The following is an 18,052-nucleotide window of genomic DNA, read 5'->3' on the forward strand; positions in this document are numbered from 1 at the left end:
TTTTCAAACTTTTTCACATGTCAGTTTAAGGCGGGATGTTTGGGTTATCACAACTATTTATAAATTTTGCGGTTGTGTCGCGCTAACATTAAATTTAAATTCGTTCTCTTATTTCCCATTATTAAATTTGTTAAAAAGGAGTTCCACGAAGTATATAGCATTTATTTATTTTTAATGATACAGATTATTTAGTAGGTAGTGGCTCCATATCCACAACAGCTTCGCAGGCACTTTTCCAGGAAATTTGGAGTTAGAATCACTATTTTTCATGGCTATTAACCCAAGGAGATTAAATGTCAAAGATAATGAGTTCTTGGTATAAAAATTTATTGTCAATTAGTAGTAACAAATCTACAATAAAATTTTCACTGTCAAAATCCAAATAATATACTTATAAAGTATAACAAAGTTGAGCAAATTTATAATTTATCAGACTAGACAATATATGATTTATAAATAAATAATAATGGAAGTAAATGATTGAAATAGTTGCTACACTTTCAACTACAACCAGCCAGTATTTGCAGCTTCATCAAATTACACAACAAACCGCGAAAATGGGGCGCATTAAGTGAAAGAAACTGAAACTGCTATGATTCGAACAGACACTAATACTGCACTAATACCTACAAAACTGCTTCACGATCTACCCAAATTTGATAAAACTGCACCAACAATATTGCAAACTCATACAATAAACATTTAGAACATATAAATAAAAAACACATTCAATTAATGTCTGAAGGGCACAGCTGCCTTTCACCCTCATTCAAAAAAATCATCATGGCTTTATACAGCAAATAAACCCCCAACATTGTCTTCTTCTCCTGCGGCCACGTCGCCGCAAGCCCGTAGAAATTCCCACCCTTGGCGTTACACAAATTCTCCACCTTAAAGGCATCTATGATTGCCGCCTCCCGCGTGTACGACTCCACCGGAATGGTGTTCTGGAACAAGTGTAAGCACACGACTCCGGAGTTATCGCTCCATATATCCAAAATCTTCGCCTGTTTCTTGCAGTCAGAAGTACGTATGCCTTGGTTCCAGAGGTTCACGGCGTCGTATATGTGGTCGTAGGGCCTCGATCGCTTTCCTTTGCCAACGTAAAACACAGCGGAAAGGAAAGTCTCCCAAATTTCTTTGGGTTTAAGAGATTCGGCTCTCACTGGCAAGTTATTGGTCAGTCTAGGGTCCAGGAGTAGGTAAGTGAAGGAGGATTTGTTGTTGCCTTCGCGCCACTTCCTGGAGGGGTCGGGAGTGGCGAACTCACGCAGAACCGCCTCATCGAGGGTTTTGTAGACGGAAATGTCTTTGAGCCAGTCGGGGTTTTTGAGTGTCCACTCCAACTCTTTGGAGTATGCTGTAAGAAGAGGGGATTGTAAAGTATTGGGTTTGCTGGGGTGAGTTAAAACAAGTTTGTTGTAAACGTGAGAAAATTGACGGGTAAATAAAAACATGGTAAAATAAAATCGACACTGACGTTTCGGTGTATGTCGGAAAAATTAAGTAATCAAGTTGGCGGTCGCGGTGTTGAAAGCTTAGGACGTCACGATGACGTAGAATGTTTTGCGTGTGTACTTATACCGGTGTCTCCGCAGCTGATATCTTGGTTAATAGTCAACAACAGCTGAGTTTAACGATATGTTGAATACAAACAAATTGGTCAAGATTTAATTGTCAAAGCAAAAATATTATCAAAAATTATAAATTCGAGATATGCAGGGTGAGTCAATAAGCGTGCACTTCTTGATATCTCATTAATTATTAGATACAGAAAAAAGTTAAAACTACTCTAGTTGTAAGAGGTTGTTTAGAAATACCGTAAACTATTAACATTTGTGATTATTTGAGTGCCTATATCGCAGAAGAAACGCCATTTGAACGGAAAAATTCTATTATTACTTCCCGAGCGTAAGCGACAGGTATTTCACCCGATACTGATAAAACGTCAATGTCAATATTAGTTGTACACGAACAATAATTTTTATCTCGACTCTGATAATGAAATACAGTTACAAAAAATCATGTCCGCAATTACACACCAATTTTTTAAGTTAATGACTCACCTCTAGTGACGGCCACATCGCCTTCGGTATTCTTCACCGGGAGAGGCAATTTCTTCAGTTGTTTCAGCTTCTGCAAGTATACCCTCCGCGTAGTACTCGTAATCGGCCCCGGATTATACCCCCGAAGCGCCAGTTCTTTTCTCAGAGTCTCGTTATCCAGATCTTCATATTCGATAGTCTCAGGTAAAGGTAGTTTAGATGAAACAAACGACTTGACGCTGCCGCTACCGTCACTGCAATCAGAATCATCCAGAACATTACTTTCCATGTTAACATTGTGACTCACTACTATCATATTGAACAAACGTGAGTACGAACAAAACCGATAACAATTTATAAATCACCATTGCAATCTACTCTTTTAGAAATGAATAATTGCACGTTTATACAAGTTTGCGATTATTGCTGGGCTATGAGCAAACTGACTGGTGTTGCTATGTGGCAAAATCAATTTAAAATTGGGCCTCAGTGACAAAATCTTACCTTATTGGGGTCTTTAGGAACCTCCTCTCGTACAGAACGATTCCCTCTTCTTTGTCTACGTATTTGTAGATCTCGGTGACACTAATGAAGCTTAAATCCGAGCTGCTGATCCCTTCGGACTTCGTGATCGTGCTCAATTGGCTCTTATTGCTATCGTCGCTAGTCATCAGATTAGTGAAATCGAAGATATTGCGTTCTAATATATCTGGGGAAATACCTGATGTGCACGTCACGTAATCGCTACTTGTGTCTCTCCCACCTTTGCTCAGATCTAAACTGAGTTTCTTTAAAGGTGTTTCTTCTTTGATGTTCAAGGAGTCTGGTAGCATAGCGATTCCGCTTTCATTCGAAAATTGTATAATCTCGTCCATTTTGCTCTTAATCTTTTGGTTCGAAGTCTTAATCGGCGAGCTCTTGGGAGTCTTCACTTTCTTCCGGTACACCTTCCGGAAGCAGATATTCTTGACGTCCACGGGATTGTACCTTTCCTCGTCTGATTCCTTAAGGGAATCACCTGAATCGTCGCTAATCCCGGAAGTGCTTCCATTGCTATGCAGCTTATTGCTCATTTTGGGGGCGCTCTGATCCAGACTGTTGAACCAGCTCATAACATACTCCTTGCTGTCCGTCTCCGGTAAATCTTGTAATTGTTGCGTGTCTTTGAAAATACTGTCAGTCTTGTATTCATTAACTATCTCGTATTCGCCAAGCGTAGTACCATTGTTTACGAGAATTTTATCTGCAAATAAAAAGAAAAAAATTAATTATGAATGTCACTGATAACATTGTTGTTAAAGAGAGAATGATAGAGAAAACAATAACTTCGATTTATGGAGTAAAAATCGTCTCAAATATAGACTCCGATTTACGTAATCAGTGTTTGCCTCTTGGCACTTTGTTTGGCGTATTGTTTACCACAATTATTTTTATTTTTAGGAGCGATTTGAGGAAAACGATGCGTACTGTAATTAATTAGTTCGAATAAACAAAAATTAATTTCGATACTTATGTCCAATTAAATGTACTTAATAGTTGAGATAACGACGTCAAAGTTAGTTACGTAAGCAGTATTGGTTTAAAGAGAATATTCGCATCGGTATCTAATACTGTGGTTATCGTTCACAATTTTGTTTACTCAATAATGTAATAATTATGTCAAAGTTTAACTACGGTTCGACATGTGTATAACACCTAAAAGTAAGCATGTGATTAATAATGAGACCTTTGAGGTTGTTATATCAATTAATAAATCTGAACTTCAGGAAACTCAAAAAAGTCAAGCAAGATAAGCAAAAATATTAGTGCAATTTTATTTCTTTCGACTTTCAATTATCGGAGGAAACGCAGACATACCTGAATTATAAAGGAAAGCATGTTGTTCCTGAGACGCAGGAAAAACTTTGTTGGTTTGAAGGCTACTATTGTTTTATTCGAATCAACGGTGTACAAAATCTATAAGCAATGCATTTTATACCACGTACGTGGTTGTCAGTTTTTTTTTCCTGAATTTTTTCATTTTACATTTTTCTGTTATTTAGAACGTCCCGTTTGAGAATCTATTCACAATTTTGCCTTGGTTGTTTACCAGTAATATAATGAAACACTTCTGATTCTAAGAACGTAACTAATATCACTGTCTTAATTTGAAAAAATCCTTTACCAGAAGGCAAGACTTGCTACTGATTTGAATTAAAGAATAATTGGATAGAAGACAAAAATTTTAATGGGAAAATCTAGTAGGCATTAAAAATGGTAAATTTTAATAGGCAATTTCTCTAATTGTCTTTCATTAATTAGTTTAAAAAATTGTTTTAATAATAGTACATATTTTATATAGTGTGTGTATTTGTGAACGACATATAATAAATGATTCTGGTTAGAATTTGAATTACTGGTTGTCTACCTCGCACACACCGTTTATTAGAATTAATTAATACCGACAGACTGATAAAAAACACGATCAAATCTGTATTTGATGTATTTTTGAAGATTTGTCGTCTTGTCAGTTTATCATCAATTGAATAGACTAAGTCACCCTTTTCTAACATTCTAAAATTATGTATACTTTTCTTTTCACTGGTTAGGTCAAAGCTCTAACATAATACTGTAATTTGGCCACCTAGTACATATATACCAAGTTCATATTTATCATATTGAATCTGTTCAAACGTCGTTTTAATTTTTGTTGTATCTGTTAGATGGTGTCTACCATGTACAAAGATTTGATTATACTTTACTCTTGTTTAGATTTGGTTTTGTGTCTCTTCAAATGCGAGTGATCATTACTGAAATGAAGCTTTTTTTACTAAGTAAATTGAACATTATTATTTATACATGTGGAAATGTTTCCAATTTCATATAATTTGCATTATAACAATTATCTCTAACTGGGCGTCCAAACTGGTATAAGTAAAATTTATATGTTAGGACCCACCACTAACCCGGAAATGACAGGCATTCAGGCAAGACTTGTATCATTACAGGTACCAAGACCAAATAATGACATGCATTGATCATATTTGTAACAGAATTAAAATTTTGAGAAAACCTTGCATTGCCTTCATTTCAATAACTGTAGATACTAACACATTCCTGTTTTCAAAAACTTGCTCTGTTGGATTTAACAAGTTGGTCAACCGATTTTTTGTACTTGCATACATTTTTATATCAACGATTTATAGCACGTGACTTAGTTTATTTATATCTATATAAACAGAACCGCAGTGGACTAAAGGAATCTCCTTGAAACATCTGACGCTTACTGGATCTGATTTAATGATCAGTTAAGGTTGTTTGAAGGGTTGTTTTCCAAATCTCCTTTGAACATTTGCGAAGAGCAACTTTTTCAATCAATGTTGAATATTTCAAGAATTTTGCACAACTAAAAATATGGAACTGAACAACACGCTTTTTATTATTATTACTGTTGCGAAAAAAACTACTATTCAGACAACTGATTTAATGTTGTTCTAGCCCAATCAAAAGTGGGTTAAATGTTATATAAGTCAAATTCAAATGTACAATTAATGACAAAAGACACAGATACTGCTATCAGTAACAGCAAGATCAACCCATCTTCATAACAAGAAAATTACACTTTAATCAATTTCAATTCTTATCTCCATCTACACCTCCCAGAAAAACAACCCAAGTGCTCTTCAGACCAAACAGCGTCAATATTTTTCGCCTTGTCGCGAATTTTATCCGAAAAAAAATTTACGACTTCATTTTATAGCGGAGTGAAATAACAAAAAACAGATAAACGCCACCTCGGACGCAAAATAGACTCCAAAAGCGGGTTTATGCCGTTCTTATCGCGTTATTTTTAGTTGAATTAAAATCAATGAATTACGGATTTGGTGGCACGTTGCGTTAACATGGCGACAAGTCTGACTGACCTCTCTATCACACTAATCGCAAGAAAATAGCTTACCTAATTTAATGGCGTAATTGATGCAGTCTTCTTTCTCCCTACACATAATGCTAGCTTTGTCCGTCACGTAAAGCTTGAGGAGGTTGTAGCAGTCCATGTATTTCTCCTCCACGGCGTAATGAAGGGCCGTCTTTTTGTTGATATCTCGGATTTCCGGACTGCCTCCGCAGTCCAGGAGAAGCTTGAGCAGGTCATAGCGGCCCCAGGCGGCGGCGATGTGTATAGGGGTTAAACCGTCATCGGACCTGCAGAGGTTGAAAGTGACATTAACATACGTTCAATTTTTTCACGATAACGTGGCAGCGTCATGCAGCGGACTATCTCTTGTGTTTAGGTTCCCAATTAGCTATTATCGTTACATGTGTATATAAATGCAGTGACCCTATAAATGAGATGTTTAGTTTTTGTCAAGGGAACGCAGGAATGGCGCTAGTGACGGCAGTTCGCAGAAACGCGACGACAGCTGATATTTGGCAACGATAAGAACGTTTTAATTGACCCATATCTCAACTAGTAGAACCTTGAGATGACTCGGTTGTTTTTCGCAAAAATAAGATAGAGAAGCTACTTACTGGACGTTGGGATTTCCTCCGTGCTGTAAGATCAGGGTAGTCACATTCAAGGCGAATTTTTCTGAATCGTTGCCTATGATCAAGTGGAAAGAGGAGATTTTTCGCTTGGGAAGAATCAAATTTGGATCTGCGCCCTTGGATAGCAGGGTTTTGACGGAGCTGTAAAAAATAATTATAACATTGAGAAATGGTATTGAAATTGTCTAGAAGCAATTAATTTTAGCAATTAATATTGTCACAGATTCTGTCAAAGATTAAATTAACGTTAAACGATTTTCGTTTGATTTATGCATGCGGTCAACACTCGTCCAAAAGCTATTTATATATTGCTAGGAAATGAGTTTTACTTTAAGTTTTTTAAAAAATAAAAATGTAATTATTTGATACTTCAGCTTAAATTATATTGGGGGCAACCGTTGTTAGCTTATAGTTTAAAATGAACTTTGAATAACAATTTAATAATTAATTAAATACACATAATAATAATAATAATAGTAATAATGCAATAAATATACAAGGTACTAAATAGAGAAAAATGAGTACAAAAAAAATTCGGTCATATTTATTATGGCTTCTCAGTGATATCTCTTTAAATTTTAAAAAAATTACTAAAAAAATATGTATTGACAAACACATGCATATATTATGATACAAGTAGGACCAGATATACACTTTGAAACATAAAACACCACACTAATAACACCAAACTGTAAAAACCCCTTTTGCGATAACGTGGAGTCAATGTGATTTTTAAAGCCCATAAAATGATGAATGACCCCTTGACACTCTTTCAGACTATAATAGGGCCAATGCGTCAATTATCAATAAGAGTATTCTCCGATAACATATCAAATTTGTCGGCCATTTCCTTTTCTCGGTAATTAATAATTAACTTTCATTAATCACTTCATACTTCTAGAACTCGTGGTTTGTTTACTATTTCATTAAATCGCTCGTAAACAATAATCGTCGCAACAAATTATTTAAACTGCGCGTCCAAATTGGTCTAGAATTTTAAAACGGACGAGCTACTTCTTAGCTTAGGATTCTGCAACCGCAACCAAAAAATAAAATAAGTAAAAAAACGAAAATCACCCGGAAAAAGATTGCGAATTCGTCCCGCCAGCAACATGTGGTAATACGCAAGAACTATCGTAATTGGCGTCTGAGCACCGATAAGAAGCTGCCTACGTGATAAGAGACCGACCAAAACATGGATTCACATCCAAAGTTTAATAAATTTATTGTCTTCTTATCCTCGTGACGTAACTCGGGCCGTATTTTTCAAATCGAGTTTCAAAGATAGCCATAATATTTTAAATAAAATATAATTAACCGATGCACTTTGTGTCCCACTAATTAAATCGTACATTAAAAACGACCTTATCGGTTCTTGCGAATTACAATTGATGCCGACAACAAGATGATGAAAACTGATTCTTAGTTACAGCGGAGCTTCAAATTTAGACAGATCAGGTTCATGGCCGGCAAATAAATAAAAATAATTCTAAATTTAGAAGCATGAAAAACAAAGCAATTTGAGACATGCGAAAGATGACAAAGATCACGCGCCGATTTTTGACCAGTAAACAATAGTACAAAATTGTGAAAAACACAAAAACATATTTTTCGAGTTGAGTGAAAAGGAGAAGGATGACGATGAGGATTTTTTGCGGGTTTTACTGTACATGTATTGTTACTAAAGGAGAGCACAGCGATAAAATAAAGGTTGTGGGAGATAATTATTATAATTTTAAACATTTTAAGTTATTTATAGAACTCATATCAATGTAATGGGCCGTGCAGTTTATAGTACTCTGAATGACTGACAAAGGGGATTACATCTAATGTTACAAGGCAAAGACACCACACCTCCTACATTTTTAAAGTATACTAAGATTACTTTAAAAGCATACAGATAATATGTTACAACTTTAGTCAAAGAACCCAACCCGTAAAACTCTAAAACCATAAATTATGCAGGTACGACCGCCAAAGACCGTCTGCTTGGGGCAGCACAGGAAATTCTGTAGGCACGCGACAGGGTTTATAAGTTTACAAGGACCCTACGGCGAAAAGCCGACTCGGCATTGTCAACCAAATAATCCTAATTATGTCATAAAATTTTATTAGTATGCTTTTCAAGTATACTATCCTCAAACATATTTGGCGTTTATGACTTCACACCAATTTGACTCCCATTATAATTCAATAGGCCGTCACAACCGGATGTCTTAAACCCGCTCACCGATACCTACCTGAAAAGACCTTTTCGACGTGCCAGGGACGGTCGAGACGCGAAGGACCGGACTCAGAGTAATTTTGTTTGTTAAAATTTTCAAATTTCAAAATTTCCTTACAGAACATGATTTATACTTTGAAGAAAATCACACAAAGACACAATTATTAGAAGTGTTACACACTCGAAAATTTGAGAAACAATATAAAATAGATGCTATGGCGCGAGATCGTGGATTTAGGGTGATTAGACTTCCGCCGTACCATTGTATATTTAACCCCATCGAACTAATCTGGTCGCAAATGAAAAATAATATAAGAAGGAATAATACGGCACCAAAATTTAGTAGTGCAACAATTGACATAATTAGGGAAGAAGCTTCCAAAATAACTGCCGAAATGTGGGCCAATTGTGTACGACATTCCACAAAAGAAGAAGACCAGTACAGGGCACGGTTGATAACACCGTTAATTATTAATTTAGAAGAGTCGAGTGATGATGACAGTGACTATTTCGATCAATAAATAAGCAGTAGTAGTTAATAAGTAAATAGTTGTGCTATAATAAAAAATGATTGAGTACAAAGTTACTTTGTTTTTACTTAAAATAAAAAACTCGAAAGGCGCAGTTTTCGGTAAATGCAAAACTCAGTCCTGCCCTGTGCTTTTACCAGAAAAGGTCTTTTCAGGTAGGTATCAGTGAGCGGGTTTAAGACATCCGGTTGTGACGGCCTATTGAATTATAATGGGAGTCAAATTGGTGTGAAGTCATAAACGCCAAATACGTTTGAGGATAGTATAATGCATCTTTTTTGTATGGAATAAATATGTGTCCATTGTTGAATATAACTTGACACGATTTAAAAGATGTGTTGAAATGAAATTTTTGAGCCTTCCAGAAACTACATTTAGATGAAGTTTTGATAATTGATAGTCAAAATTCTAGACCCTTGCGTAACTGGCGCCTTTTATCGTGGAGATAATGCCATGTTTACATTTATTTCTGTAAAGAAGCCAATATTACTAGGACATCGAAAGTCCATAAGCTTAGTTAATACACTATGGATGGCTAACTGCCATTGTTTGTAACTCAAAAACTGTTCGCTTTAAGTTATATTCCTCAGTTTGTAATAGTACTCACATGTGTTTGTCTTTTTCAATTACATTCAAGATCAACTTTTTGAGTTTTATTTTGTTAAGTTTTAAGTTTCCCTCAGGATTATACTTTTTTTAAAGTTAAGTATATGTTTTTATTGCGAGAAATTCAAAATGTGTTTTTCTGAATTTTATCATTTTTATAAATATGGTAGTTTTGTAACACTTAAAAAAGTTCAAAATTTCTGGACATTTAAAATTTCATTTTTGACATTTGCTCCTCTGCAATCCATACTGAAAAAAATATTGCTATTGATATTTCTAAAAATTCTTTTGAATTGTTTTAGTTAATTGGCCTTGTTTGTTTAACTAACAATTTATTACATTATCCCATTTTTGGGCAAAAAATGTCAAAAAAAAATCACAAATTCATAATAAAAACGTACTTACTTTTTTATTATAATTACGAGGCAGTTGTTTACACAAGGAGATTAATAGTATATTACATATCGAGGGTGGTAAGAAGCTAATTACGAACGAAGTTTACACACGAGCGAGCGTAGCGAGCGAGTGATGTAATATGAGTTCGTAATTAGCTTACCACCAGAGTTGTGTCATATACTTTTTCTACGATCTATAATGAAGAATCACTTTCAGAAGAATTTTTTTTGGGAAAGCAAATATTTATAGTTGCTATGGAAACTACCCAAACAGGCACGTAATACATATATATTACGTGCCTGTTCATTCATTACATGCCAGTGGGTGTAACTATGGTTTTACTACGAGGCTAGACAGTTCGTAATTCATGGATTACTATGTGGGAGTAGAAAAAAGCATTTTAACAAAACTCGTAACGTATGCATTAGAATTTTTTAAAAGCCTATTTAGGTATAATTTTTTGTAAAACCTGTGTTCACTTTAGCACCATAACATATTTAGAATTTCATAAAAGTTGTAACCTATTTCACATAGTCATTTTGTGAAACATCCTACATAAGAACTTTAAAAAAATTAAAACACTGCCAGAAATACAAACTACTCTATCTGGCAGCTTATATTTAATACATTTTTTTATCATGTCATCAACTTTTGGAAAGGATGAATAAATAAATAAACAAATAGTGTTCCGCAATCTTTGAATCAATGTCAGTGTTAAGACACTGATATTGATTTGATAAGTCAAAATTTCGAAAAAATACATTATATAATCTTCTAAAATCATACTAAATTTCTGTATTTTTTACTGTGAACATCGATAAAAAATGAATATTTGGCAAAATCACTCTACTAACAGACTTAGCTTACACTAGAAAAGTAACAAATAAAATAACCAAAAATATAGAACTTTTGTTGATAAATAATTTCAGTTTTTTTCCGTCATAAATTATTGTACGACTAAGTTGTAGCTCGATAAATAAAAAAATTCGAAATTTCTAAAAAAAGAACTGCAGAATGATACGAAATTTTGGTAAACACTTGCTATATCCACACGATATCTATAAAATTTTAATGTAATCTAATGTAATGTAATTATCTGTGTAAGAAAATCTCAAAATGGGATCCTGATTGTACTATACCACGTGTTTCTGTTATTTGATATACATACATAAAGTAACCTCATTTCAGATACACTTGTTAAAACTTTTATGACTTAAGCGGCTTAAGCCAAACCACCCTTATAAGTCAAACTGGCTATTGTATTACTTAACTCAGTTCACAACTACATTATGCCAACAATGGACAGTAATAATCTTGCGGTTCGGGTCCAGAAAGCTTACAATAGCCAGTTTGACTTATAAAGGTGATTTGGCTTAAGCCGTTTAAGTCATAAAAGTTTTAACAGGTGTATGTCAAATGAGGTTACAGAATACATATATGTATGTACATATTTCTTCATAGTTTAAATAAAAAAAATGTGCCCATAAAAAATCGCAAAAAAATATATTCTGAGATATAAACCTGATGTTACACAGAGAAAATGCACAAAAAAATGTTTTAAATTTTAAATATTACCGCCCATTTTTTTGTTAATTTTTCACATAATTAATTCCATCACATCCAGTGGCCTATAATTTTGAAAAATTCTAAAATGTAAATTTTAAGGCAATTATGCTAAATATTTTCAATTTTGCCCGTTTATATAAAATCGTTTAGATGAAACAAACTACACTCAGAAAGGAAGTAACAACACAACACAACACAAGTTGCTACTGGTATATTAGTATATAGATAAAAAAAAAACGAAAAATTGTCTCGTGGCACATGCTACCGACTTAAATCCATTTTTACACCAATTCCTGACCTACCCAAATTGGTAGTAATCTTTCAAACTGAATGAGGATGATGCAATTCAAAAACGAATTAACTAATGCTCCTATCTTTTTGGCAATACCCAGCCCACATTCTTGTCACGAATGAACCTCATACATATTAGTAGGTGATTAGATTACATGAATCAACGTTGTTAGTTAGTGCTTCTCCACGAAAACTTCAACTACTACAGTTAAAGGGCAGTGTTAAATTATTAGTAACCGAAACAAGAAAAAAAAAAATTACCGCAAATCCGTATCCTCGATAGCGTCGTATAGCAGCGAAGCCAGATAAATTTCGTACTTGTTCTTGCCTCTGTATATGCTCATTTTCACATAACCCACCACAAAAAAGAAAATTGTCTTCAAAAAAAAAAGTCTCTTCTAAATTAGAAAGTGGACGATCTCCAGTAAGAAGTCTGTCAGCAGCACTGTCACCACTAAAACTCAAATTAGATCTGCCGGATAGTGTCCGTGTTGTTGAATTTATTGAGAAAATTGTCCCAATCGAAGCGATAAAGCTCGTCTTGGCAGTGTGTAAAACGTAAACATTTTTTGTAGGTTAGTTACATTTAAACTTGAAGTTTCGGTGCGGCGCATGCGCAGTGGGAGGAGCTATAGTTTCAGGGCCGTCTGCAGGACAATAAAAGTAATAAAATAACTAATAAATATAGATATCGAAGGGTCATCGATCACCGGATATGCGAATAAGACAGAAAAAGTGTAAATATTTTGGTGGATTTGTTCAGTTTCCAGTTCTATATTTGGCGGATTTGTTTTGTTGCGGTTTAAATTTAGAAAAATTGTACACAAAAATAAAGTCATAAATGGTTTAATTGTTAATTAGTTTGTTATTTGGTGGACAGACGTGCGTAAATTGTGTTATTTAATAGTATTAGAAAAACAATCGTGTGGGAAAATTTTAATTATTGCCGTATTATTACATAAACCCAAATTTCTGTTGAGTGGAAATAAATAGTACTTGTATGTATTTATTAATATATATCATTGAAACCCCATAAACTTTATTTCTTAAAATAACATGATATTATCTATAACAAAACGGAAGTACATTTTTATTGACCAGATTTTATCTTATGCTTATATTTTAATCAATACTTTTATTATAAAATACACAAATTTTAGGCCTGACTTTATTGTATGAAGAAAATACTTCTATATTTTATTAATAAAAGTGGTTTTTCAACATTTTTCAAAGTCGATTTGAACTTAAAAATAATTTATTCATGTTTTATTGTTTACCAGCGACCTTAGCTCCTTGCACACACAATTTAGATCCAATTCTAGTAAAAGCATTAAAAATTATCAATCACTTTAGAGGTTTTAATAACACATCATAAATTGCATAATTAATTGCTTCGAAAAATAATTTATTAAAGAAAACATGTTTTCAATGTCGGACGGCGGACGCGATATCGTAAACTACTACAAAGTGAACAAATTTTATTAACTAATTCTGTGGAAAATTTAAATTCTGTTATCCATAGGAAAAAATCGAGTTTTTTAATCATTTTTTTTTATTACAAATGATTTATGATTTTATCAAACTATTAAAATGTATTTGGTTACGCCTAAGTTGCTTTTTGGTCGGGTTATCACTTTAAGTCCGTATCTGTCGAACATTTAAATTGTTTTAATAATTAATACAGCAATTAACGCTTTAAAAAAATGAAATAAAAAATTACAACTACGCAGCATTTTTATTGGACTTCTCTTAGTTTAAAATAAATTAAAAAAATTGTCATCAGTAGTGGTATAAATAATTCACAAGGAAAAAAATACGTCGACAATGGGTGCTGTGCAGATTTTTTAAATTTTCTTCCAAAAACATGTCATATTGTAAAAATTAACACCTCCTTCGAGTCAAATCATTTTCAATTTTGTTTTAAAAATACTGATAATAAGCAGACTTAAAAATATTCGTAAATTTTATTCGAATCAGATGGTTATATATATATAAAAAATAGATTTAATTCATATTGTAGTGTTACAGATCAAATAATGTCAAGGATTTTTTGAGCTTATGTACGATAAGAATGATACGCTGCGAGTGACTTGGAACACAGAGACTTCATAATACTTAGAATATTTAATTAAGTACGTAAGTTTGTTACATCAAACGAACGAGTTGAATACATTACGTGAAATATACACTATTACTACATCAACATCCACAAATCGGAAAAGCCATTGACGAGTCTTTACATAATTTGTTTTGCATTTTTAGTTTGAAATGGAAGTGTCTTCATTATTTTTTATTAATTATAAATGTTTAAAAATTCACTACTGGTCGAAACCAAATTATTTATTAAACATCATACCGGAAAATGTAGTAAATGTTTTTATATTTATCATGGTTTGGACAATTCTGAAGTGTATCTGAAATGTTTTGTTTTTTTTTTTTTAATGTCGCCGACGCATTATTTCCGCCGAAATTATCGTAATTGTTTTTATAGTTATTTGTATTTTTATATTATACTGTAAGTCTTAAGAATGAAAAATATTGTTATAGTGTAAATATTATGTAGACTATAAAAATTTTTACGCAACGCGAGCAGATTAACAAGCATAGTGCAAATTAATAAAAATTCCATAACGTAAAATAACATTTTAATATGAAAATTATCTGAAATATAGCTATTTTTGCAATTAGTGGACACGGAGAGGAAATTTTGAACAAAGTCCAATATTTTTTTTAGACGTAATAAATAAAATGAAGATACAACGTAAATTTTCAATACATTACATACAATTTTTTTTCTAAAATTATGTGTAGGTACACGAAGAGTGATAAACTTTTCTTATGTTCAATAAACATTTTACAAGGTGTAAAAGTGACATCATGACGTGAGGTTGTATATTCTGTTTTAAAATAGGGCTACAAATGAAGTAAACATTAAAAAAATATATCGATGACATAATTGATGTAAGTGTCAATTAAAAAATTTAGAATTCATTCGTAAAACAATTCTTGTGGAAAGTGATGCCATAAAACGTTCGAGTATTTTTGTTAAACTGCACTGATCATTGAACTTCCATCACTTTGAAATATCTAAAGACTCAATTTCTTGTTTTATTAATCCTAAATGATTCCAAAAATTTGAAAAAACTCCAAATTGAAATTGCATTTATATGTATTGTTGTAAATATAGTAAACGTCATTGAAGAAACAGTACGTTACTAGTAATTTCAACCTATAAGAAAATCCGTTTTAATAGTATAAAAATAAAAATGTTTACGTTGTATTTGTCAGTTAATATTTTATTGGTGACATTTTTTTCATTCTTTTACTCTTAGTTAGATAAAGCTTAGCGTATATACTGTCCGTGTCTTATCGTCTTCTATGTATAATGTTCACTACAAATCTGTAAAATTACTTATGCTGAACTTTCTTCGTCTTTGCAATGCAAGCATAATAACACGTCTTGCATGGCAGGGCATAGGTTACAATAAAGAATTGATTAATATTTTTTTACAACTACATTGCTTCATGAATATATTTTTAATATATTCTTTATTCTATTTTAGAATCGTAATCTTGTTTATAAGCACCCAAATGCGGGCGTAAGTTGGCTTTTATCGCACAAATCTGTCAAAAATTGCTGATTGTTCATTTACACTAATCAATTAATTATTCAAACACGCTTCGATATTCAACGTTTTTTTTTAAGTTGGAAAAATAATATTTTATCAAATCATTACCTGACCGACTTCAAATTCTTCTAAACTTTCTTTTGATTCTGTATTTATTTAAAAATTAATTTTTCTTTAAAGTTTTTTGACGTTCATCACATTTGCACTGAACTCGTATCTAAGGTGATTCATCAACAGTTTTGTTCGTAAAAAAATGTTTCAAAATGAGTTCTCGTTTTGGGCAAAATTCTGGGCAAGTGATAGACGCCGCAGTAAATAAACTAACTCCAGTGAATACAAAAAAGTCCTGAGATTCTGCATGGAAACAGTTTCAATAATTTTGCGATGAAAGAAAATATACTCTGAACAATAAGGAAACTACCGTATCCGAATTGGTTCTAATTCTAAAAGATTTCGCTTTCAACATGAGGCGCAATGATGGAGAAGAGTATAAGGAAGGTGTTGTGAAGACTCTTTGGAATATTTAAGGTATTTCATATAAAGCATTATTTCAAAAAATATATCATAATTTTACAGGCTTTTCAAATTGTTGAAACAAAAAAGGGGAAAACATATTACGGTCGAACGCCTTTTCTTAATTGTAAACTCATCATGGATGAAAGAAAAATCAAAACGTTTTTTCAAAAATTGTCCATTAGGAAGAAATCAAATTTCGAAGTGGACAAGACAGGCAGCAGAAGCTATAGGAATGGACGCGAAAAGAATAATAAGTGATGAAAGCAGCATGAAAAGCCCATCATCATTAGTATCCAGTAAAATTTTATATTCAAATTGTAGTTTCTATACTTGTTCTTTTTCTTAAAATAAAAATTTAAAACTAAATTATCGATAAATGCACTAATTAAATCGCTGTAATTTAATCGTTATTGGATAAAAATAAAATATTTCAGTTTTTCGATTGGCTTAAATTTTTCGAAGGAAACAGTCTCCCTTATATTGTTGGTGGCCTACATAAAAATAATTTGAAATCATTAGCAACAAAACAAAAAAAAAGGACTTTGTAACGTTATCTGTACAAATGTGATCTAGAACTGTATTAGATTTTTTTTCTTATGTCCATTGCGGTGATTCTAATATGAATGAGTTTTCGCGTCAACATAACACAACCTTGCAGCCTTCTTTACGTTAGAATAAAGTTTCGATTCCATACTTTTTCTGTCCTATTTGTTTTCTTCTTGATATGATATCATTTATTCGACACATTTTCCCTTCGTCTTTTACGTCCATTGTTTTATCAATCAGCTCTTTTCTTTCTCCTCAGATATTTAGATTTTTGGAAAAAAAAAACAAAATTGTGTATATTTACAATTTACGATTTAACTTAGAAACTAAAATCCGACAGCCCCAAAGTCGTTTGATCATTAATAAAAATTTATTTTCGTTATTCCCGCCAAAAATTTGGCAACGTCATCTCAAAATTTTACCAGATAAATACTGTTTAAAATGTAAATATTATGTGTCTACACTTGTAGTTTATTAATTATACGCATATATTGGTTAGAATTGTTTATATGCACATGATGTTTGATAAGTTAAGAAATAAAAACAACGCCACGCATTTGAAGAAATAAAAAAATTATTCCAGTAAAATTGTTTTGTTTGTGAGAATAGTGAAAAAAAAATCATACTTCGGTTGATAGCTCTAGGAAGTGAACTTTAGCGAATTCGTCAACACGAATTATTGTTTGTAAATTCAGTTCATGTTAAGATTCTTAACTGTTGATGATTGTAATTCAATTTAACTACAGCAAAGTAAACGTTCATATATGTAAAACACGTCGCGAAAATTTTGGCTTAACCCAGTTCAAAATTTTGGATGTTTTCAGTTAAATTCTTACATTATCCACACTTCATAATTTTTCACTTGAGATTTGTAATAATTCATTCGTGACATTTAAACTATAATCTGAAGCATCGATTCATTTTGAAAGGACCTTGGAAAATTATTATCTGTTAAATTAATGTCATCGCGGACTCAAAATAGGAAGGAATATTTTCTGCAGGTTTAATAATTTCTTACAGCATGCATTTGAACATTTATTGTCGAGTTATTAAACTGTAAAAAACGCACGAGAATGTGTTTGTCATTGTTCATGTGAATATTTATTTGCAATACCAGATTTTTGCCGCCAGTGAAAAAATGTTGAATTTTTCGCCGGTTTTATGCACATGTCTACA

At 32.6% G+C, this 18,052-nt stretch overlaps 1 protein-coding gene and 1 long non-coding RNA gene across 3 annotated transcripts; one reads left to right on the forward strand and one right to left on the reverse strand.

The window, feature by feature from the left end:
* Positions 1–310: 310 nt before the first annotated feature.
* Positions 311–12,770, reverse strand: LOC135144626 (ankyrin repeat and LEM domain-containing protein 1-like). Of its 2 annotated transcripts, none has more exons than XM_064076665.1 (6): positions 12,447–12,770; positions 6,555–6,713; positions 5,983–6,227; positions 2,550–3,288; positions 2,067–2,299; positions 311–1,360 (listed from the first exon to the last, which is right to left on the reverse strand). In XM_064076665.1, exons 1-6 carry the CDS (start codon positions 12,527–12,529, stop codon positions 729–731), a joined length of 2,091 nt encoding a protein of 696 aa, XP_063932735.1. In that variant the 5' UTR covers positions 12,530–12,770; the 3' UTR covers positions 311–728. The 2 variants fall into 2 exon arrangements, with proteins under 2 accessions (XP_063932735.1, XP_063932736.1); XM_064076666.1 differs by lacking the exon at positions 12,447–12,770 and adding an exon at positions 7,762–7,784.
* A 2,784-nt stretch (positions 12,771–15,554) lies between these two features.
* Positions 15,555–16,696, forward strand: LOC135144628 (uncharacterized). The gene is made up of 2 exons (XR_010283203.1): positions 15,555–16,342; positions 16,391–16,696. It is a non-coding gene; the product is annotated as an uncharacterized LOC135144628 (long non-coding RNA).
* The last annotated feature ends 1,356 nt before the right edge of the window (positions 16,697–18,052 follow it).

The sequence above is a fragment of the Zophobas morio genome, unplaced genomic scaffold (assembly GCF_036711695.1).
Source record: "Zophobas morio isolate AGI-343-1 ecotype UQ-CSIRO unplaced genomic scaffold, CSIRO_AGI_Zmor_V1 ptg000108l, whole genome shotgun sequence".
Lineage (NCBI taxonomy): Eukaryota > Metazoa > Arthropoda > Insecta > Coleoptera > Tenebrionidae > Zophobas > Zophobas morio.

Bases quoted from the DNA above. Each gene is read 5' to 3' on its own strand.
- LOC135144626 (XM_064076665.1), bottom strand. From the start codon at position 12,529: ATGAGCATATACAGAGGCAAGAACAAGTACGAAATTTATCTGGCTTCG. The intron at 3,289-5,982 runs GTAAGCTATTTT...TTTTATTTGCAG, and splicing joins CAATTACGCCATTAAATTAG to ATAAAATTCTCGTAAACAAT. The intron at 1,361-2,066 runs GTGAGTCATTAA...CTCTTCTTACAG, and splicing joins CGATGTGGCCGTCACTAGAG to CATACTCCAAAGAGTTGGAG.